The sequence below is a fragment of the Globicephala melas genome, chromosome 2, assembly GCF_963455315.2.
Source record: "Globicephala melas chromosome 2, mGloMel1.2, whole genome shotgun sequence".
Taxonomy (NCBI): Eukaryota; Metazoa; Chordata; class Mammalia; order Artiodactyla; family Delphinidae; genus Globicephala; species Globicephala melas.
In genome coordinates this window covers 122,998,280-123,021,508 of record NC_083315.2, presented here as the reverse complement: position 1 = coordinate 123,021,508, position 23,229 = coordinate 122,998,280, and the positions used below count along the sequence as shown (strand labels likewise).

Here is a 23,229-nt window from a genome sequence, read left to right as displayed (position 1 = left end):
AAATACTATTAGCAGCTACTCACCTGGTTTCTGGTGAGCTGTCCTGAGCAAATTTAGCAGCAGCTGGTAATATACGGTCAGCCATATCCTTTGTTCCAGATAGAATACGCTCTGGTTCCATAAATTTTACTACATCTGATAAGTGCTGGGCTGCACATCTTCTTACCGCAATGTGTAAATGGCTACAGGGAAACGTGGTCAATTAAAATAGAGTTGATGTATAAACAATTTTTCAAAGATATACCTTAAAAGTCAAATGATTACTCCTAAGCCTCAGCAATCATCCTTGCAGGCTAAAATGACAAATTATTTGCATTAGCTATCCCTCCCCAAGAAGTTAAAAACAAAACTCATAATCACTGACATTTATTTAGCTCCAGATGTATGAATGTAAGTAACATTAGAATAACAATATTATCCTCTGTATGCTTAGTACCTAATATGATGTTTATCATGTAGGAATTATTTAATACATGTTTTTTGACTGAAATAACATTGAAATTTGCTTGTTTTTTTCCTATACCCCAGATTACAAGCAACTGTATTTTTAGTTTAAGGACATGTCCAGATTATTTTGAACATTACCTTTGTCCTCCATTGATAAGAGAAACAACTGCACGTGCAGGAGTTACACTAGTGATCATAGCTCTCAATGCCTTGTCAACATCTTCTCTTATAAATGTATTTGATTCTCCTGATTTATGCAACAAAACTTTTACTGTATTATCTAGTTCTTGATCCATGCTCTTTTTCAGGTAAGTGAAAAGGTCACTTAAACAAACCACAGCAGCACGAGAAACTCCAGAGCGTAAATTTTTCACCTAAAAAAAATTAACATTGTGAAGAATTAACATTGTGAAAATGACTCTACTACCCAAAGCAATCTACAGATTCAATGCAATCCCTATCAAACTATCACTGGCATTTTTCACAGAACTAGAACAAAAAATTTCACAATTTGTATGGAAACACAAAAGACCCCAAATAGCCAAAGCAATCTTGAGAACGAAAAATGGAGCTGGAGGAATCAGGCTCCCTGACTTCAGACTATACTACAAAGCTACAGTAATCAAGACAGTATGGTACTGGCACAAAAACAGAAATATAGATCAATGGAACAGGATAGAAAACCCAGAGATAAACCCACGCACATATAGTCACCTTATCTTTGATAAAGGAGGCAGGAATGTACAGTGGAGAAAGGACAGCCTCTTCAATAAGTGGTGCTGGGAAAAATGGACAGGTATATGTAAAAGTATGAGATTACAACACTCCCTAACACCATACACAAAAATAAGCTCAAAATGGATTAAAGACCTAAATGTAAGGCCAGAATCTATCAAACTCTTAGAGGAAAACATAGGCAGAACACTCTATGACATAAATCACAGCAAGATCCTTTTTGACCCACCTCCTAGAGAAATGGAAATAAAAACAAAAATAAAAAAATGGGACCTAATGAAAGTTAAACGCTTTTGCATAGCAAAGGAAACCATAAACAAGACGAAAAGACAATCCTCAGAATGGGAGAAAATGTTTGCAAATGAAGCAACTGACAAAGGATTAATCTCCAAAATTTACAAGCAGCTCATGCAGCTCAATAACAAAAAAAACCCAACCCAATCCAAAAATGGGCAGAAGACCTAAATAGACATTTCTCCAAAGAAGATATACAGATAGCCAACAAACACATGAAAGAATGTTCAACGTCATTAATCATTAGAGAAATGCACATCAAAACTACAATGAGATATCATCTTACACCAGTCAGAATGGCCATCATCAAAAAATCTAGAAACAATAAATGTTGGAGAGGGTGTGGAGAAAAGGGAACACTCTTGCACTGCTGGTGGGAATGTGAATTGGTACAGCCACTATGGAGAACAGTATGGAGGTTCCTTAAAAAACTAAAAATAGAACTACCATATGACCCAGCAATCCCACTACTGGGCATATACCCTGAGAAAACCATAATTCAAAAAGAGTCATGTACCAAAATGTTCATTGCAGCTCTATTTACAATAGCCAGGAGATGGAAGCAACCTAAGTGCCCATCATCGGATGAATGGATAAAGAAGTTGTGGCACATATATACAATGGAATATTACTCAGCCATAAAAAGAAACTAAATTGAGTTATTTGTAGTGAGGTGGATGGACCTAGAGTCTGTCATACAGAATGAAGTAAGTCAGAAAGAGAAAGACAAATACCATATGCTAATACATATATATGGAATCTAAGAGAAAAAAACAAAAATGTCATGAAGAACCTAGGAGTAAGACAGGAATAAAGACATAGGCCTACTAGAGAATGGACTTGAGGATATGGGGAGGGGGAAGGGTAAGCTGTGACAAAGTGAGAGAGTGGCATGGACATATGTACACTACCAAACGTAAAATAGTGGGAAGCAGCTGTATAGCACAGGGAGATCAGCTCAGTGCTTTGTGACCACCTAGAGGGGTGGGATAGGAAGGGTGGGAGAGAGGGAGACGCAAGAGGGAAGAGATATGGGAACATATGTATATGTATAACTGATTCACTTTGTTATAAAGCAGAAACTAGCACACCATTGTAAAGCAATTATACTCCAATAAAGATGTTAAAAAAAAAAAATTCCAAAATGTACATTTTGCTGAAATTCTGAAAGAAAATCAGTAATAATGACTTTGAAACCAAATTTACTATCAAAGTAACGTGCTTTAAATATGTATTGTATTATTTCCTAAAAATATCAACATTTTATCAATTTTTTCAAATGTGGCAAAGTAAGGCATGAGTTACTTTACATATAAGCCTACCGATTTCATTTAGTACAGCTTTTCTAAGGTCAAATAAATGTGGCATATTTATACTTTGTTATTCAAACAATCCTTAACTCAGCTGAAACATAGGATTACCTCTTGAAGTACTGCAAAATTTGTTTCATGCAACTTTGTGTTCAATATTTCAGAATGAAAAGCAGCTAAGCATCTAATAAAGTTCAGTCCCTCAATTTTCTTCTCCCTATGGGAAAAAGAAAGAAACAACAAAATCATGCATTAAATGGGGCTCAACTGGAACAGGATCTCAGATTTCTTCTTTTGTGTGTATGGAATACTGTCAACGAGAAGACACTGGGTATTTTCCCTTATCATGTAGGAAGCTCAAATAAAAAGATATGGAAAGTTTTGTTCACTCCTATAGTTCTCTTTCATGATCCAGAACATCTTTTAAGAGCCAAAAGCACTATTGACAGTCAAACTAAGTTCATGCTTTATAAATAAAAAGGAACATTTCTCCACCAGTAAGAATGTCATATTCTTTTTAGAGAACAGAAGGGAAAGGAATGGCAAATCAAATGTGAGGGAATCAGTAAAACAAAAATGGAAGGAGATTAAGTAACTACGTATTACTTTGTTGGTGAGTATATAATCCAAGTGCAGAAAACCATCAAGAGATGTTTCTGTAACTTGTATTTCTTTTTCATTATCTTACCTAATGAGCCAGATGAAGGGTAGGTGAATACTAACAAGACGGTAGATTCAAGTGGGATTGGGATATAACATTTTAAACTTGATGGTTTCCATCTTACATGTTTGAAAAATGCAAGCTGAGTTTCCTTAGTTGGTAATATTGATGGTGGTTATTTTTCTAAGCATTTAAATCCCCTGAATAAGTTACGGAAAATAGGGAGAAAAGACCTAAGATTCCAAGGTGGCAAGAGTAAACCTATTTAATAGCTGTCTGGTTCAAGATTTTCATTTTTTGATTAAGCATAAAACTGTTACAGTTACTGTTCAGATGCACAAACAACCAGATTCTGTACACAAAGTAAATAACAGAAAGTGGAGTCAAGAGAGAGGAAAGCAGAAAAAGAAATTAAGAAATAGTGGCTGAAATTTTTTCATCAAATCTATAAATTCTCAGATCCAAGAACAAATCCTAAACAGGATAACCATAAAATAAACACAAAATGGAACATCATTATCAAATTACTAAAAAGAGTGTTGAAGGGAATATTCTTAAAAGCAGCCATAGAAAAAAGGGCAAATTACACACAGGAGTAACAAAGATAACAATGATAAAAGACTTTAGCTCAGAAATATGCAAGCCACTGAACAAAATTTAAGTGCTAAAAAGAAACGGACAAAAAATCAACTTAATTTAAGGAGGAATATACAAATCTTAAACTATAGTTGGAGATTGCAAAAGCCCAGTAACTGATGAAACAAATAAACAGGAAGTCAGTAAGGATACAGAAAACTTAACACTGTCAACCACTACCAACCAACCTGATCTTCTTAACCTTTATAGAACACTACAAACAACTTCAGAATGCAGATTCTTTTCAAGTTCATGTGAAACATGCATCTGCATGGTTTTGACATCAGGGTATACTGGTTTCAAAGAATGAGATGCGAAGTATACCAGCCTCTTCAATGTTCTAAAAATTTGTATAGAATTTCTTTCCTAAATGTTTGGTATAATTCACTAGTGAAACCATCCAAGCATGGAGTTTTCTTTGTGGGAAAGAAACTCAAATTCAATTTCCTCAATAGATATTGGGTTATATAGATTATCTACTTTTTGAGTGAGTTTTGGTAGATTTTGTCTTTCAAGGAATCTGTGCATTTCACTAAGTTGTCGAATTTATGGGCATAAAGCTGTTTATCATATTCCTTTATTATTTAATAGCTGTATGATCAGTAGTGATGTTCCTTCTCTCATTCCTGATATATTCATCTGTTTCTTCTCTTTTTTCTTCATCAGTCTGACTAGAGGTTTATCAATTTTATTTTCTCCAAGAGCCCGCTTTTGCTTTCATTTATATCCTCTATTGTTTGTTTTCTATTTCATTGATTTCCATCATGTTATTATTTTCTTTTTTTTTTTTTTGCTTATTTTGGGCTTCATTTGCTCTTCTGTTTCAGTTTAAGATGAAAGCTGAGGTCACTGATATAATGTTTCATTCTTAATTTTATTAAGTTCAAAATATTTTCTAATTTCCCTTATGATTTCTTCTTACAGCCATGGGTGATTTATAAGTATGTTACTTAGTTTCCAAATATTTAGAGATTTTACAGGTATGTGTTCCTAACTTCTAATTTAATTCCACTGTGGTCAGAGAACAAAATTTGTATAATCTGAAACCTTTTAAATTACTTGTTTTATGTTCCAGAATATGGTCTTTCTTTGTAAATGTTCCTTGCAGACTTGAAAAGAATGTGAATTCTGTTGTTTTAGGTGGAGTGTTCTATAAATGTCAGTCAGGTCAAACTGAAAGTCTTCTATATCCTTACTAATTTTCTTTCTACTAGTTTTATCAATTAATGAGAGGATTGTTTGAGTTCCAACTATAACTGTGGAGTTGTTTATTTCTTTGCAGTTCTACCAGTTTTTGCTTAATGTATTTTGAAGCTCCATTATATGGTAATATAATTTATATAATATTATATTATATAATAAAATATGGTTCAGGATTGCCATGTCTTCTTGATGAATTAACTCCCTTATCAATATAAAATGGCCCTCTTTATTCGTGATGTGATAGAATTCTAAGATGGCACCTTGATTCCTGTCCCAGGTGTACATGCCCTGAATAATACTCTCCCCTTGAGGGTGAATATGATGGGATATCACTTCTCTCAGTCATGTTACATTATATAACAAAAGGGATTTTGCAAGTTGTCCTACAGCTCACCAATCCTCTGTTCATGTCTTTCTTCTAGTTTCTTTAACACATGGATTAGAATTATAACTATAGTTATAATGTCTTTGTCTACTAATTCTATCATCTATATCATTTTTGGATTAGTTTCAATTGCTTTCTTTTTTCCTTTTCATTATGGGTTGTATTTTCCTGCTTCTTTGCATGCCTGGTAATTTTTTATTGGATGCCAGGCATTGTGAATTTTTATCTTAGATATTTTTGTATTCCTATAAATATTTTTGGGCTTCATTATGAGATATAGTTAAGTTACTTGGAAAGTCTGATCCTTTCAGGCCTTGCTTTTATGCTGTGTTTGGAGAAACAAAACTAGTCTTTAGCCTAGGGCTTATTCATTCCATAGATGAAGCAAAACTCTTCTGAGTATTCTACCCAATACCATGTGAATTATAAGGTTTTCCACGCTGCCGGTGGGGAGAGAAAGTATTCTTGCCCTTGTATACATCCCAGGGAACATTCTTTGTAACTTCTATGAGTGGTCCTTGTTCTGGTTTCACAAGCATGCCTTGACCAAATACTCAGCTAAACATTTGAGAATAATCTTCTGAAGGTTCTTAGAGTTCTTTAAGGAACTGTATCCTCCTCTGGCATTCTGCCCTGTAAGCTCTAGCTATCTTGGCCTCCCCAAACTGCCAGCTCTATCTCTATCTCTGCTGGTATCTACATGGTTTTCCCCTCCCTAAGCTGTGTAGGAAGTTAGCAAGGGCTCACCTTTGTTTCTCAGGGATCACTGTCTTTCACTGCCTGGTTAACAATACTCTGAAAACCATTGTTTCATATATTTTGTATTATTTCTTTAGTTCTTTCTGATGTGAAGGCAAATCTAATGCCTGTTAATCTATCTTGGCAGGAAGTGGAATGTCAAGAGTTCTGTTTTGGCCATGTTAAATTTAAGATGTCTATTGGCATCCAAGTGGAAGTCAAGGAGGCAGTTCAATTACAAGTCCAGAGCTCAAGAAGATACCAGGGATTCAGATAAGCATTTATGAGAAATCAGAGTACGGATAGAATTTAAAGCTATTGAATTGAATGAGATCATTTAAGAAAGGGGTTGGCAAACTATGGCTCACAGACCAAATCTAGCCCCATCAGAGTTTACTTCTATAAGTAAAATTTTTATAAGTAAAGTTCACTGAAAGACAACCGTGCCCATTCGTTTTCATACTGTCTAAGGCTGATTTTGCACTATAACAGCAAAGTTGAGTAGCTGCAACAGAGACAAGTGGCCTGAAAAGCCTAAAATATTTTACTATCTGGCTCTTTATAGGGAAAGATTGCCAGCCTGGATCTATGGGATGAATGTAGATAGAGAACGCCAGTGGATTAAATTCTGGAGCACTCCTCAATTTTGAAATCAAACATTAAGTACTGAAGCAGGAAAAGAACCAAGAGTCTCAAATTTTTCCAGGGTTAAAAGAAAAAAAGTATATGAAGAAGGGAGTGTCAACTGTGTCAAATGATGCTGAGAGGCTAAGTATGATGAGGACTAATAAGTGACCAGTGTTTAGCAAATGGCCACTTCTGCAGTTTTAGTGAAGTGGCAGTCACAGTGGGGAGGGCTGAAAGCCAATCAAAGAAGGTTGAGAAGAGAACATGAGGTGAAAAAGCAGACACAATGAATTAACCTTTTTGAGGACTTTTGCTAAAAAGGGGGGAGAAAAGAAATGTGAAAATGTGAAGAAGATGTGCAGTTTCGGAAAGAGTTTTAAAAACAGGAAATATTATAGCACATTTTTATGTTGATGAATATGAATCTAGAAAAGAAGCAAAACTGATGATGAGGTATAGGAGGTGGATGCATAGAGAGATTGAAGATTGACTAGGGGAGGAAATGGGACAAGGGGAGCCAAGAGATGTTCCAGCTGAAGCAAGTGGAATGCCACTGTCTTTTTTTTCCCCTTGAGTTATTGGCTGGGTTGGCTGGGTGGCTGTTGTAGCTGTGGTAGGAACAGATAAGGATTTTCAGGATTTTTATAGGATATATTTCACAGAGAAACACTTGGAGAAATGATGAGATTTATACTTAATACCAAAAGGTTTGCATAATCCATAATAAAGCTAACTATGTCCTTATGGTATGTAAGTTATAATATAACAGGTAATACAGTGCTATTAGGACCAGAGTTCAGCTACATTAATAAGTTGGAAAAAACTCAGACTGCCTAAGAAGTAAAATAATCATTCCTAAGACTATTTTAATAGGAAATGTTTCAAGGTTTCTAAAAATAAACTTTCAGAAAACTTTTGGAACTCAGCTTAGTTTTAAGTTAAGGATGGTGAACTCACCAATCCTCATCAGCTAAAAGCCTCAGAGCTTCTGTCAGTGCTACTTCTGGTTTGGAAAATGGCCGTAGTTCTGATGAATCCATTATTTCTGGACTATGAGTGACAGAAGGCATCCTTTCTTTATACTGTGGAATGGCTCCAGGAGATGCTTCATCTAAAACAAAGAAACATACTAAATAAAGCATCGAATAACTCTGATACAAAGGGGTACAAATAATATTCTGACCATAGACTCTATGAATATTTCTTATAGAAACTAGTAACTATTAGTTTAGTCTCTAACAAAATTGTAATACCTGGATACCAAAGCTATTTAAAACTATACTTTTTATATACAAAATTATTAAATTACATTTACTGTAAGTATATAAGTGGTTTTGCAGTCATGAGTCATATAACAAAGTCTAGCTTTGAGAGCTAAAAGTCAGTAAGAAGCATATGATCCCATTTTGTAAAAACATGTGGATATATACCTGTTTCACTGTACAACCGATAACAGAAATGAAGCTTTGTGACAACTGTATATAAATTACCAATTTTTGCTATTGTTATTGAATTAATGGTATACTAAAAATCCTAAGACCATGTGTAGTAATGTGGTCGATGTTTCTTCCATAATCAAACATTTACTTTCCATTTTCTAGATGTAAGGCATTGGCCTAGATATTGGGGAAGCAAATCATCTGAGTGCTCAGGGTAATACCTTGAGGGCACTGCATAATGTAAGACACATGCAGTGAAGGTGTTAGAACGGAATAGACCAAAAAGATAAAATAGAATGTGTAATGGTTTTTGTAAATGGATAAAGGTTATTTTTTCATGTTAAGAGATAACTTTAAAAAGGTAATATTAAGCACTAGAAAATGACTATAATAAAAAGTATTTATCAACCATGCTGTTCTTAAGAAAATGTTAGATGAAACACATGAGATACACAAATATAAGAAATTACACTTGATGCTGTATATTAATTACATATTCAGATGCAATTAAAATCCAAAGGCAAGATATTAATGATATTAGTTAACACTTATTAAATACTTTGTGTTAGATGTTGTGATAAAGACTTTACAAACTTTACTACATTTAATTCTCTCAACAAAGGTGATGGATATTCTCATTATCTCTAATTTGCAACCGAGAGAAAATAACTGAGTTTTACAGAGGCTAAGAAATGTATTCAAGGTCTCAATGCTAATGAGTGGCAAAGGCAGGATTTTCATCTAGGTCTACTATCACCCTAGATTTTATACAAAGAGGTCTAAGACAGAATCCCTGCTTTCCAAACCTTATCACATACCCGATGAGAAGAGACATGCAAAAAGATGAATATGGTATTCTGGATTACTGTAGTGATAAACTTGTACCAGTTTTTGTTAGAGTAAATCACATACGAAGAAAATTATATGACAATTAATGAATATGATAAATAGACATCATTAATTTTTTTTGATGATTCAGATGCACCCTCATTAGGTTTCATATGTAAGACTGACATGTATTAAAAAAAAAACAACCCAAAACTCAACTTTGGAATTTTACAATCCAGAAAGAATAGCAAATAACAAAATAGCACTACTAACTGTCATTTATTGACATCTTGCCTGCATTGTGCTAAGTGCTTCACTTACATTATCCCATTTGATTCATTCAACAACCCTATGTGATGGTTACTATTATTCCTACATTACAGGTGAAGAAAACTGTTGCTAAAGTTTTAAGGATTCCCTCTCTATATCTACTCCACCTCCATTCTCATGAGAGAATAATTCATTAGGAAGAGATGCAGATAAACACCAAGTTATCAACCTTGGGGTTATACCACTATTTCTACTGTTTTTACCTGAAAAAAGTGAAAAAAAACAAAACAAATACTACTCTGGAAAAGGAGGTGTACAGAGTATCAATCTAAAGCAGTGCTGCCCAAACTAAGGGTTTTTTGTTTAAATATCCCCTCCTGAAGCCTGCTACTTTTATAAAATACAATAAAAATGTTGTGGCAAGTCTCTAAAAGGTTACTCTCACTGTTTGTAGTTATCTTGTAAGCATATTCTTCTGTTCAAAATATAAGCATGATTTCAAGGAAGCACTCTCCTTATACTGCTTAGAAATAAAATCTGCAAAGCCTATATTATAGGCGAGAAAAATCACAAAATTAGTTGATGTCTCTAGCAAGAATGAATATGAAACAATTTATGATTTGCTACTCTTTGTATGATTTGCTACTATTTGTACTTCTATTCCTACTGTTAACTACTGACTTAGGTAAGAAGTTTTGTGGGTTTTTCTCCCCCTAGATTCTATGACAGTAATAATTAGTGAAACTATTTAAGAATGCTGAAAATAGGCTTAAATGTCACAAATGCCTAGATTTAACTGGTACTCAGGGCCATGTTTAACCAGTAATTTTACAGGCTAACACCTCTCATCAGGCATACTCTCAATAATTACTAACTTTGAGGATACAGAATTTTTAAAACATTTTCTACACTTCCTGCATTATTAAAAGAAATACAAGCTAGGAAGAATTGCAAACATTTATCTAGTTCAACTCTCTTTTATATTTATCTTTGGGAGAGGTTAAGTATGTTGTCTAAGATCACATTTATAAATTTACGTTTTCTATACTTCTTGGGTTTTTTGTTCACACCTAGACTTCAGACCCAACATCAATTTAAGAATGTTTGTTATAGTTTATACAGTTTATTCCTTAGAAAAAAAATAACAAAAATAATAAGCAGTAATTTTTAATGTTTATTATAGTTCACACAATTTTTCATTTCAATTTCTGATTTTCCTAGCTGTTGCTACACCTAAGACCTATTCAATATTTTTTAAAATAGCACAGGAAACATGGAGCTTAATCTTGACCAGGTATAGAACCTATTAAGTACTCAATGACTAGCTGAATAAATGATAAATGCAATGATTTTTTTAATCATGATCTAATAAACCAGCTTCACAATCTCAGTTACCTTAGCTATAAAATGGAATACTACCCTCAGTGAAACAAGAATATTTGCAGGGAACAAAGACGAGATCTTTGAGATAATCTGGGCCTTTCAGATAGTTTAGATATTTTACATGGCCAGAAAATAGAGGCCTGTTTTCAGGTCACAAAGCTAATTAAAAGGCAGAACTAATATTAAAGAAGCCAGGTCTGTCTACTGACTCCTACTGGTTTAGTGTTCTTTCCATCACAAAATGCATTGAACCACATGTGGTCTCTTCAACTTAAATAAGCATTTGTGACATTACTCCCTATATTTAAACATATCTTACCTGAATCTGAAAACACTAAAGATGGTGACCTTTTTAAACTGGCCTCTTTTTTTCAATGGAGGGCTGAAGGCAATGTTTTCTAAAGGAAAACTTTCATTTTTTTCATATTCCCACCTCATCCCCCAAAATATTTAAGTCTAGAAGGGAGAAAAACAATCAATTAGCTTCCTTTTTATAAGAAACAATACTTATTACAATAGTTAGAAGTAACTGGGTCTTTCAAATTTCAGTGTTGTAGTTCAACATATTCCACTATTAGCGATATATCAACCTCAGTTAAACTATAGTACATTAGTTTTAGAATATTACGAGTTAAATAAAACCACAGCAAATGTTAAATTCCACTTACTTTCAGATGCCATTTTCTCAGTTCCTGTATGTTTCATTCGTTCCCAAGGATTCTTCTCACAATCTTTAATGTCAAAAAGTTCTTTTTCCTCTTTTCTCTTTTGTCTCATCTTGTCATAAGTAGATTTTGAAATAGAAACTTTAATCTGCAGGAAAAAGTTGAAATATCCGAAATCATTCAGGGAGTCTGACATTTAAAATAACTATCTTCATCTTAGATAACTGTAAGTTATACAAAATAAACTATACATTTCTTAGTCCTTATTTCAGTAATTCTAAAACTGAATAGAATTACCTAGTGCTAATCTCCAAATAAATTTGTGCCTGAAGATACTAGTTTGTTACTCCCTGAGGATATCCTAGGAAATTGTTGAATATATACATACACATACATATATGTATATAAAGTACATGTAGAGCATAAAGTACACTAGATACTTTATGCCAGAATGACAGCATATTTGGTGGGAAAGGAGAATAACCTATCATTTAAATGATTAAAGTTCAGGAATTTCAATTACACTGAGATTTAAAAAAATTTAATCAAAACACTTTCACTACCCCAAATCTGATATACACAAAACAATGATGCATCATTAAATTTATCCTAATAATTAGTAAATAACCTTACATCTTTTTCATTTTCAACATCAACACATGATGGAATACTCTGCTGGACTGCTCTTCCATAAATCCCTGATGGTGGTTCAGTACTTTTAAGTGAAAACGTATCCCCATTTTCCACAGAAGATATCACTGATTGGCTGCAGGTTGCTGGTGCTGGGACTGGACTTCCAAATACCCCTGAAAGCAACCAACCATCAAACTGTCATTAAGTATTTATGTGATGTTACGCTGGACAGCAAAGTTTTAAGACAAGGCTCTTGTCTTCAAGAAGTATACGATATAGTTAATAAGAAAAACATGTTAAATAATCACAAAATATAAAAACACTCTAACAGGATGATAATATGAGGTACCACAAGATATTTCATGATAATATCAAATGAGAACACCGTATTGTAAGTTCTGAGTTCACAAGAAAGAACGGTTGGGTGAGCTGGGGGTTTAAGATGGTTTCAAAGAGCAAGGATTTGAGCTGGGATTAGAAGACACTAAGAATTTGGATAGACAAGTGAGGAAGGAGGGGAGGACGTCCTATGAGATGGGATGCTCATAAGCAGAGCTGAACAAGTAGAAAGCATGTATGTGGAGTGAATAAGTTTGGCTGGGCACAAGGCAAATAGAGGAAAAACAGAAAATAAGTTTACAAGGGTAGGTTGGAGCCAGTCTGAGGAGGGACTTATTTTTTATTATATATTTCTTTTTAAATTTTATTTATTTATTTTTGTCTGCGTTGGGTCTTTGTTGCTGCGTGTGGTCTTTCTCTAGTTGTGGCGAGCGGGGGCTACTCTTTTTTTTTTTTTTTAAAGAAGATGTTGGGGGTAGGAGTTTATTAATTTATTTTATTTATTTTTGCTGTGTTGCGTCTTCGTTTCTGTGCGAGGGCTTTCTCTAGTTGTGGCAAGCGGGGGCCACTCTTCATCGTGGTGTGCGGGCCTCTCACTATCGCGGCCTCTCTTGTTGCGGAGCACAGGCTCCAGACACACAGGCTCAGTAGTTGTGGCTCATGGGCCTAGATGCTCCGTGGCATGTGAGATCCTCCCAGACCAGGGCTTGAACCCGTGTCCCCTGCATTAGCAGGCAGATTCTCAACCACTGCACCACCAGGGAAGCCCAAGCGGGGCCTACTCTTCGTTGCAGTGTGTGAGCTTCTCATTGCAGTGGCTTCTTTTGCTGCAAAGCACAGGCTCTAGGCACGCGGACTTCAGTAGTTGTGGCACATGGGCTCAGTAGTTGTGGCTCGTGGGCTCTAGAGCGCAAGCTCAGTAGTTGTGGCGCATGGGCTTAGTTGCTCTGCAGCATGTGGGATCTTCCCGGACCAGGGCTTGAACCCATGTCCCCTGCGTTGGCAGGTGGATTCTTAACGTGATTTTAACCACTGTGCCACCAGGGAAGCCCTGAGGAGGGTCTTAAATTAACTTGATAAGACTCTATCAAGCAAAGAAGTTAGGAAAGCTTTCTGAGCATTTCATTCTATTTACCAAAAATAAGATGTACACCCTCAATGTCTATCATCATATTCTAGTTGCTCAACTAGAATTGAAATTAAAATTAAACTAAAATTAAATTGAAATTTAAATTAAATTTTAACTTAAATTAATTTTAATTTAATTAAAAAATAAAATTTAATTAAAAAATTAAAAAGGAATCTAGCTGGGTTGTGTTAATGAACTTGATGGGGAAATCCTTTCACAATGTATATGGATATCAAATCATCACACTGTACACTTTAAATATCTTACAATTTTATTTGTCAATTATACCTCAATAAAGTTGGGGGAAAAAAACGCTAGTTTTAAAGGATATTTGCAAATATGTTGTTCAAAGGTTTCCTAACTCCCCTAAAATATATAAGAGGTATTAATTAAGATTTGTCTAATCTTTGCATGGGAGACAATACAATTATATTAATTTATATTGATGACAAAGTCGATCAATAAGGACTACTATTTGAATTTAAACTGTGGTAAAATGGTCTAAGCTATCCTAAAAGTGTCTTAGAAGTACCTAAACTCCACCTGTCACATAATACATCTCTGAAAATTACTGACATGAATTTACTGTTGTTTCATTAGAGGATAGAAATGTCATGTTATGTATTCACTTTTAATTCTTTCAATTTAACGATGTTTTAAAAAGAAAGTTCTATTCAACACCTGAATCACACTCTTCTCTATTCTTTATTGATATGCTTTGCTTATACGTGAAGAACATATTCAATTAAAAGCTAAAAAACTTTGAAATACCTTTTCCAACAACTACTACTGAGTCTTCTGATAAGGTATTTGTAGACATGAAGTCGAAACTGGAAATTTGGTGGAAATTTGATGATGACCCTGTAAATCCTAAAGAAACAAAAAAACCCACATTAAAAAATACATATTTATATAGTATTTCAGGATATCATAACATGATCTTTTAAAACTGAAAACTAACTTCATACAAAGAATTTACAATTTATATATTTACGCATATTCATTAACTCAATAAATAAATATTTATTTATTTATTTATTGTTTTTGCGGTACGCAGGCCTCTCACTGTTGTGAACTCTCCCGTTGCGGAGCACAGGCTCCAGACACGCAGGCTCAGCGGCCATGGCTCACGGGCCCAGCCACTCCGCGGCATGTGGGATCTTCCCGGACCGGGGCACGAACCTGTGTCCCCTGCATCGGCAGGCAGACTCTCAACCACTGCGCCACCAGGGAAGCCCAACTCAATAAATATTTATAATTAGAATATCTGGTTTGTCCATTGTATATTCTTGCCTCCTTTGTCATAGATTAATTGACTGTAGGTGCATGGGTTTATTTCTGAGCTCTCTATTCTGTTCCATTGATCTATACGTCTGTTTTTGTGCAAATACCACGCTGTTTTGTTTACTGTAGTGCTGCAGTATTGTTTGAAGTCTCAAAGGGATATGCCTCCATCTTCATTCTTTTTTCCTCAGGACTGCTTTGGCAATTCTGGGTGTTTTGTGATTCCATATAAATTTTAGTATTATTGTTCTAGTTCTGTGAAAAATGCCATGCGTATTTTGATAGGGATCACATTATATCTGTATAGTTTGCTTTGGGTAGTATTAACTTTTAAACATTAACTCTTCCAATCCAAGAGCACGGGATAGCTTTCCATTTCTTAAAATCATCATCAATTTCCTTTATCAGTGTTTTGGAGTCTTCAGCATATAGGTTTTTCACTCATTTCATTTCATTTCTTCATTTTGCCACACCATGAGGCATGTGGGATCTTAGTTCCCCCCCCAGTGATCGAACTCATGCCCCCTGCATTGGGAGTGCGGAGTCTTAACCACTGAACCACCAGGGAAGTCCAGTATTTTTTTTTTTTGACGTAATTTTAAATGGGATTTTTTTTTAACCTCTTTCTGATATTTCATTGTTACTGTAAAAAAATGTAACAGATTTCTGTATATTAATCTTGTATCCTGCTACCTTGCTGAATTCATCTATTAGTTCTAATAATTTTTGTGTGGAGTCTTTAGGGGTCCCTATATAGAGTATCATGTCATCTGCCAATAGGGACAGTTTTACCACCTCCCTTCTGATTTGGATACCTTTTGTTTCTTTTTCTTGTCTGAATGCTTCCAATACTATGCTCAATAGAAGTGGTGAGAGCAGGTATCCTTGTCTTGTTCCTGAATTTAGTGGGAAGGCTTTTAGCTTTTCACCATTGAGTATTATGTTGGCTGTGGGTTTGCTGTAAATGGCTTTTGAGATATGTTCCCTCTATACCCACTTGGGTGAGAGTTTTTACCATGGATGGATGCTGAATTTTATCAAATACTTTTTCTGCATCTATTGCGATGATCATATGGCTTCCTGTTGATGTAGTATTGATATATCACATTGATTGATTTATTATGATGAACCATCCTTGTGACCCTAAAATGAATCCAACTTGATCGTGATGTATGATCCTTTTTACGTATTGTTGGATTCAGTTTGCTAATATTTTGGAAAGTTTTCTTTTTTGATTGATTGATTGATTTGGCTGCATTGGGTCTTAGTTGTGGCACACAGGATCTTTGCTGCGGCACATGGGATCTTTCATTGCAGCACGCAGGCTCTAGAGTGTGCAGGCTCAGTAGCTGCGGCACAAAGGTTCTCTAGTTGTGGCGCATGGGCTCCAGAGTGCACGGGCTCAGTAGTTGCAGCAAGCAGGCTCTCTAGTTGTGGCTCATGGGCTCTAGAGCGTGTGGGCTCAGTAGCTGTGGCGCACGGGCTTAGCTGCCCCATGACATGTGGGATCTTAGTTCCCCGACCAGGGATCGAACCCACGTCCCCTGCATTAGAAGGTGGATTCTTAACCACTGGACCAAATCAAAAAATATTTGCTAATATTTTGTTGAGGATTTGTACATCTATGTTTATGAAACATATTGATCTGTAATTTTCTTTTCTTAATGTCTTTGTCTGGTTTTGGTATCAGGGTGACAGTGGCTTCATAGAATGAATTAGGGAGTGTTCCCTCCTCTTCAATCTTTTGGAATAGTTTGAGAAGGATAGGTGTAAGGTCTTGTATGTTTGGTAGAATTTCCCAGTGAAGCTGTCTGGTCTGAGATTTTTGCTTGCAGAGAGCTTTTTAAATTACAGATTCTATTTCACTTCTAGTGATCAGTCTGTTCAAAATATGTTTCTTCCTGACTAAATTTTGGCACGCTGTATATTTCTAAAAATTTGTCCAATTTGTTGGCATATAACTCTTCATAGTATTCTCATGAGTTTTTGTATTTCTGTGGTATCAGTTGTTATTTCTCTTTACCTTCTTATGTTTTTTCGGGGTCCTCTCTCTTTTCTTCTTGGTGAGCCTGGCTAGAGGTTTGTCAATTTTGTTTATCTTAAAAACAAACAAACAAAAAAAACAGCTCTTGGTTTTATTGATCTTTTTATTTTTTTTGATCTCTATTTATTTCCTCTCTGATATTTATTTATTTCCTTCCTTCTGCTGGCTTTGGGTTTTGTTTGTCCTTCTTCTTCTAGTTCTTTTAGGTGGTAGGTTAGGTTATTTGAGATTTTTCTTGTTTCTTGAGGAATGTCTGTATCGCTATAAACTTCCCTCTTAGAAATGCTTTTGCTACAACCCATAGATTTTGTAAAGTTGTATTTTCATTGTCACTTGTCTTGAGGTATTTTCTGATTTCCTCCTTGGTTTCATCATTTACCCACTGGTTTTTTACTTCCATGTTGCTTGGTATCCATGTGATGGGTTTTTTTCTTATTTTTCTTTCTGTGGCTGATTTCTACAGTTTCATACCATTGTGGTTAGAAAAGATGCTTGAAATAATTTCTATCCTCCTAAATTTGTTGAGGCTTGTTTGGTGACCTAGTATGTCATCTATTGCAGAGAATGTTCCATGGGCACTTGAAAAGAATGTGTATTCTGGGTTTTATCAATGTAGTGTTCTATAGATATCAATTAAGTCCAACTGGTCTATTGCATCACTTAGGATCTCTGTTCCCTTACTGACTTTCTGTCTGGAAATCTGTCCATTGATCTCAGTGGGGTGTTAAAGTCTCCTAGTATTATTGTATTCCTGTCAGTTTCTCTCTTCATGTCTGTTAGTATTTGTTTTATATAGTGTATTTAGGTGCTCCTATACTGAGTACATATATGTTAATGAGAGTAATATCCTCTTCTTGTATTGATCCTTTTATCATGATATAATGTCCTTCTTTGTCTTTCTTTATGAACTTTGTTTTAAAGTCTATTTTGTCTTTAGAAAATGGACTTGAGGACATGGGGTGGGAGGGCAAACCTGGGGTGAAGTGAGAATAGCATCGACATACATACACTACTTAATGTAAAATAGTTGGCTGGTGGGAAGCAGCAGCATAGCACAGGGAGATGAGCTCGGTGTTATGCGATGATCTAGAGGGGTGGGTTAGGGAGGATGGGAGGGAGGCTCATGAGGGAGGGGATATGGGGACATGTGTATGCATATGGCTGATTTGCTTTGTTGTGCAACAAAAACTAACACAGTATTGTGAAGCAATTATACTCCAACAAAGATTTATTAAAAAAGAAAAAAAAAGTCTATTGTGTCTGATATGAGTATTGCTACTCCCACTTTCTTGTTATTTCCATCTGCATAAAATATCATTTTCCATCCCCTCACTTTCAATCTTTATGTGTTCTTTGCTCTAACATGAGTCTCTTGTAGGCAGCATATTGTAGGTTCTTGTGTTTTTATCCAATCTGCCATTCAGTGTCTTTTTTTTTTTTTTTTTGCGGTACGCAGGCCTCTCACTGTTGTGGCCTCTCCTGTTGCGGAGCACGGGCTCCGGATGCGCAGGCTCAGCAGCCATGGCTCACAGGCCCAGCCGCTCCGCGGCATGCGGGATCTTCCCGGACTGGCGAACGAACCCGTGTCCCCTGCATCGGCAGGCGGACTCTCAACCACTGGGCCACCAGGGAAGCCCCCATTCAGTGTCTTTTGATTGGAGTATTTAGTCCATTGATATTTAAAGTGATTATTAATAGGTATGTACTTATTGCCATTTTAAACCTTGTTTCCCAGTTGATTCTGTAGTTCTTCTTTGTTCATTTCTTCCTTTTGTTTTCCCTTTTGTGGTTTGATGATTGTGTATTATGTTGGAGTTCCTTTCTTTTTGGTTTTTGTGAATCTATGTATGTTTTTGATTTGTGTGATAAACTTGCTGGGTAGAGTATCCTAGGTTGTAGGTTTTTCCCTTTCAGGACTTTGAATATATCATGCCACTCCCTTGTGGACTGCAAAGTTTCTGCAGAGAAATTAGCTGATAGCCTTATGGAGGTTCCCTTGTAACTGACTCTTTGACTCTTTGTTTTTCTCTTGCTGTCTTTAGAATCCTCTCCTTAACTTTTTCCATGTTAATTATATGTCTTGGTGTGGGTGTTTGGGTTCATCTTGTTTGGGACCCTCTGTGTTTCCTGTACCTGGATATCTGTTTCCTTCTCTATGTTTGAGAATTTCTCAGCCTCTTCAGCAAGTGGTGTTGGAAAAGCTGGACAGCTACATGTAAATTAATGAAATTAGAACACTACCTCACACCATATTCAAAAATAAACCCATAAAGACCTAAACGTAAGACATGACACCATAAAACTTCTAGAACAGTACACAGGCAAAACATTCTCAAACATAAATTGTACTAATGTTTTCTTAGATCAGTCTCCCAAGGCAAAAGAAATAAAAGCAAAAATAAACAAATGGGACCTAATCAAACTTAAAAGCTTTTGCATAGCAAAGGAAACCATAAACAAGATGAAAAGACAACCTAGGGAATCAGAGGAAATATTTGCAATTGATGTGACCAACAAGGGTTAATATCCAAAATATACAAATAGCTCATAAAATTCAGTATCAGAAAAACAAACTCAAAAAATGGGCAGAAGACCTAAACAGACATGTCTCCAAAGTAGACGTACAGATGGCCAATGGGCACATGAAAAGATGCTCAATATTGCTAAGTATTAGAGAAATGCAAATCAAAATCACAACGAGGTACCGGACAAAATGGCTACTATCAAAAAGTCTACAAGTAATAAATACTGGAGAGGAGGTGGAGAAAAGAGAACACTTGTACATTGTTGGTGGGACTGTAAATTGGTGCAACCATTATGGAAAACACTATTACATGATCCAGCAATTCCGCTCCTGGGTATATATCCAGAAAAAAATGAAAACACTACTTTGAAAAGATACATGCACCCTAATGTTCACAGCAGCACTATTTACAATAGTCAAGACATGGAAAAAACACAAGTGCCCATCAACAGATGACTGGTTTAAGAAGATGTGATGTATATGTATATATTATATATATATATATGTATACATACATACATATATACACATACACAATGGAATATTACTCAGCCATAAAAAAGTATGAAATATTGCCATTTGCAGCAACATGGATTGATCCAGAGAATATCATACTAAGTCAGTCAGAAAGAGAAAAACAAATATTATATGCTATCACTATATGTGGAATATAAAAAATAATATAAATGAATCCATATACAAATCAGAAACAGACTCACAGACATAGAAAACAAACTTCTGGTTACCAAATAGAAATGGGAGGGAAGGGAGGAATAAACTAGGAGTATGGGATTAACATACACACACTACTATACATAAAATAGATAAGCAACAAGGATTTACTTTATAGCACAGGGAACTATATTCAATATCTTGTAATAACCTATAATGGAAAATAATCTGAAAAATATATATATAACTGAATCACTTTGCTATATATGTAAAACTAATACAATATTGTAAATCAACTATATTTCAATTAAAAAAAGAAACCTAGTTCAGACTAGGCACTAGAGAGAAAAGAAACCTTGAAACACTTAAGGAGTTTATACATGCCAAGGTTAAGAGTGGGAAAGATGGCACTTCCCTGGTGGTGCAGTGGTTAAGAATCCTCCTGCCAATGCAGGGGCCATGGGTTTGAGCCCTGGTCCAGGAAGATCCCACATGCCACAGAGCAACTAAGCCCGTGTGCCACAACTACGGAGCCTGTGCTCTAGAGTCTGCGAGCCACAGCTACTGAGCCCACGTGCCACGATTACTGAAGCCTGCATGCCTAGAGCTCATGCTCTGCAACAAGAGAAGCCACTGCAATGAGAAGCCCATGCACCGCAACGAAGAGTAGTCCCCACTTGCCACAACTAGAGAAAGCCCAAGCGCAACAATGTAAACCTGACACAGCCAAAAAAAGAGAGTGGAAAAGATATACAAGAGAATAATCACCACATGATAATCAACCAACAAAAGGATAACTTTGAAGGAAAGCGTCTAACCCCCAGGAACAGATCAAGTCAATTTTACAGCAATCTGTACTTTCTTAGGTTAACTTCTAGCTCAGTTTGTGATTATTTAATTATCCTCTCTCCTACTAGACTGTAAGCTCTATGGGAATAGCATCTATGTCTAGTTTTGATTATCATTCTTTTCCAGAGATCGTTAGTACAGTGCTTGGCACATAGTAGGTGCTCAACAAATGTTAGATGAATGTTATAAGGCAGAAAAAATGGAAAGCAAAATATAATTAATTTCGGGTCAACTGACAGAAACATCAGGTAGCCCCAAAAAGTGTTTGGTGACAAAGAGAAACAAATCTCAGTAAATGGAACAATTTGCTCCACAATAGTTCACAAACATAAAATCTATACATAAACTATTAAGAGATGATTGATAATTAGACAAATCTCATGAGGAAACACATAAAAAACATATTTAAGTAGCTTAATTTCATTTATAAGAGAGGCTGACATAACACCATTTTTTGGTTGTTTTTATTTTTACCTTAACAAAACAAAGCTTTTTTTTTCAATCATATAATATTCGTTCTTGAAACAGGGGAGAGGTTCTGCTCCATATAATCCTTACTCAAGGACCAGGGTTCATCACCTAGAACGTCAGAATCATAGTGGCAGGAGGAAGATGGAAAAAGAGAATCATGAACCTGTTCTAAAGCCCTTCTACCCACATGTCACTTCTGATTACGTTTCATTGGTTAAAGAAACTCATGTGATCATCTAACTGCAAAGGGTCAGAGAAGTGTATTCCTGCTGATTAGCCAAAAGGAGAACTGGAAATAATTAATGAGCAGCGATCATAACATCATTTTTAATGTTACTTTTACTTTTTACCCTACAGTTTCTTCTAAGCAAAGAATTACTGAAAGAAATATTGCTCAAATCTCAATTCTAACATATAAAGAAAAAATATGCTTAAAATATTTTTTGCATATGAACTATCCTTATATAATCTTTTTTTGTTGTTATTTCTGTCCCATTCATTCAAACAGAGAAAGAGAAAATATTAACTCATGGAATCTAGTTTGCTAACACTCCAAGCATCCATCTTAATCACTTTCTCAAATCATTAATTGGGGCTCCAGGTTAATATGCTAGAAAATGGGCAGGTTCAAAGGGACAACCAGCAGAGAAAAGGAAGAAGAGGTGGTTCTGAGAGCTAATCCTAAAAAAGTCTGAAGTTTCTTGTAAAAGGAATCCATTCACATTTGCCACTCATTGCCAATATTTCTTTTGGAAGTTTTTTTTATTCCTTTTAGCACTGCACTCAATATTTACTTTAACCTGATTATTTGAGGATGCAAGTTTTGTCTGATTGTGCCCAAGGCCACACTATTAGTTTTGGTTGGCTGATCACCACTCCATTCATTTAACATGTGGCATGAACACCATTATATACAAAGCATAATAGGGATATAAAGATGACAGTATCTTAACTTTATCTTATACTACTCCAGACCAGAAACATGGGGAAAGCTTCCTAAAGAAATGGCTTTTAGCCATATTCAAAAAACAGACATGATCTGGACACATTAAGATTAGGAAAGGGCATCAATGAAGACTGTACATACAAACCAAGAAAACTTCTAGTATTAAGAATTCTAGAGCATTGGGCATGAAAAGAAGTATAGTGAGAGGTAATTCAAGAAAGGTAAGCTGAGGCAAGATTATTAAGGGTCTTAAAAATTATGCTACAGAGTAGGAAATTTATTCTGTGAAAACCACTCAAGGCTTTGAGTATGGAAGAGATGATGACTGTACCTTAGAAAGATAATTCTGCAAGATTATGTAGCCTTAATTAAAAAGAACTGAAAATAAGTGATAAAATGTCTTATCACAAGGCTACTGTAATTATCCAGGGAAGAAGTAATGAAAGCCCAAATTAAACTGAAAAGAATTGGTAAGATTGGTCACTGCCTGAACTTGGAGGATAAGGAGAAGTAGAAAAGATGACTGTAAGGTTTTAAGTCTCCGTAACTGGGAAAATGGTAATGCTGCTAATAAAAATAGATAAAAAAGGAGGAGGAGCAGGTCCAGAAAGGAAGGTAAGTTTGGTCTTGAACATATTTATTCTTGTTGGCCAGATAGACCTAGTATATGTTTGGTTTAGAGTTGGAAGTGTGAGTGTGAAGTAATTTTCTGGAATA

General features: G+C 35.5%; 1 protein-coding gene across 2 annotated transcripts in view; it reads right to left on the bottom strand.

Annotated features, from left to right (window-relative positions):
* Positions 1–23,229, bottom strand: part of TOGARAM1 (TOG array regulator of axonemal microtubules 1) — an 82,310-nt gene that overhangs the window by 19,216 nt on the left and 39,865 nt on the right. For both annotated transcript variants that reach the window (XM_060294776.1, XM_030854858.2), the window contains 7 exons: positions 14,494–14,592; positions 12,255–12,427; positions 11,625–11,769; positions 7,994–8,147; positions 2,898–3,003; positions 586–821; positions 24–182 (listed from right to left, as the gene is read on the bottom strand). In XM_060294776.1, the coding sequence (XP_060150759.1) occupies positions 24–182; positions 586–821; positions 2,898–3,003; positions 7,994–8,147; positions 11,625–11,769; positions 12,255–12,427; positions 14,494–14,592 (1,072 nt within the window). The remainder of the gene's footprint in view (positions 1–23; positions 183–585; positions 822–2,897; positions 3,004–7,993; positions 8,148–11,624; positions 11,770–12,254; positions 12,428–14,493; positions 14,593–23,229) is intronic.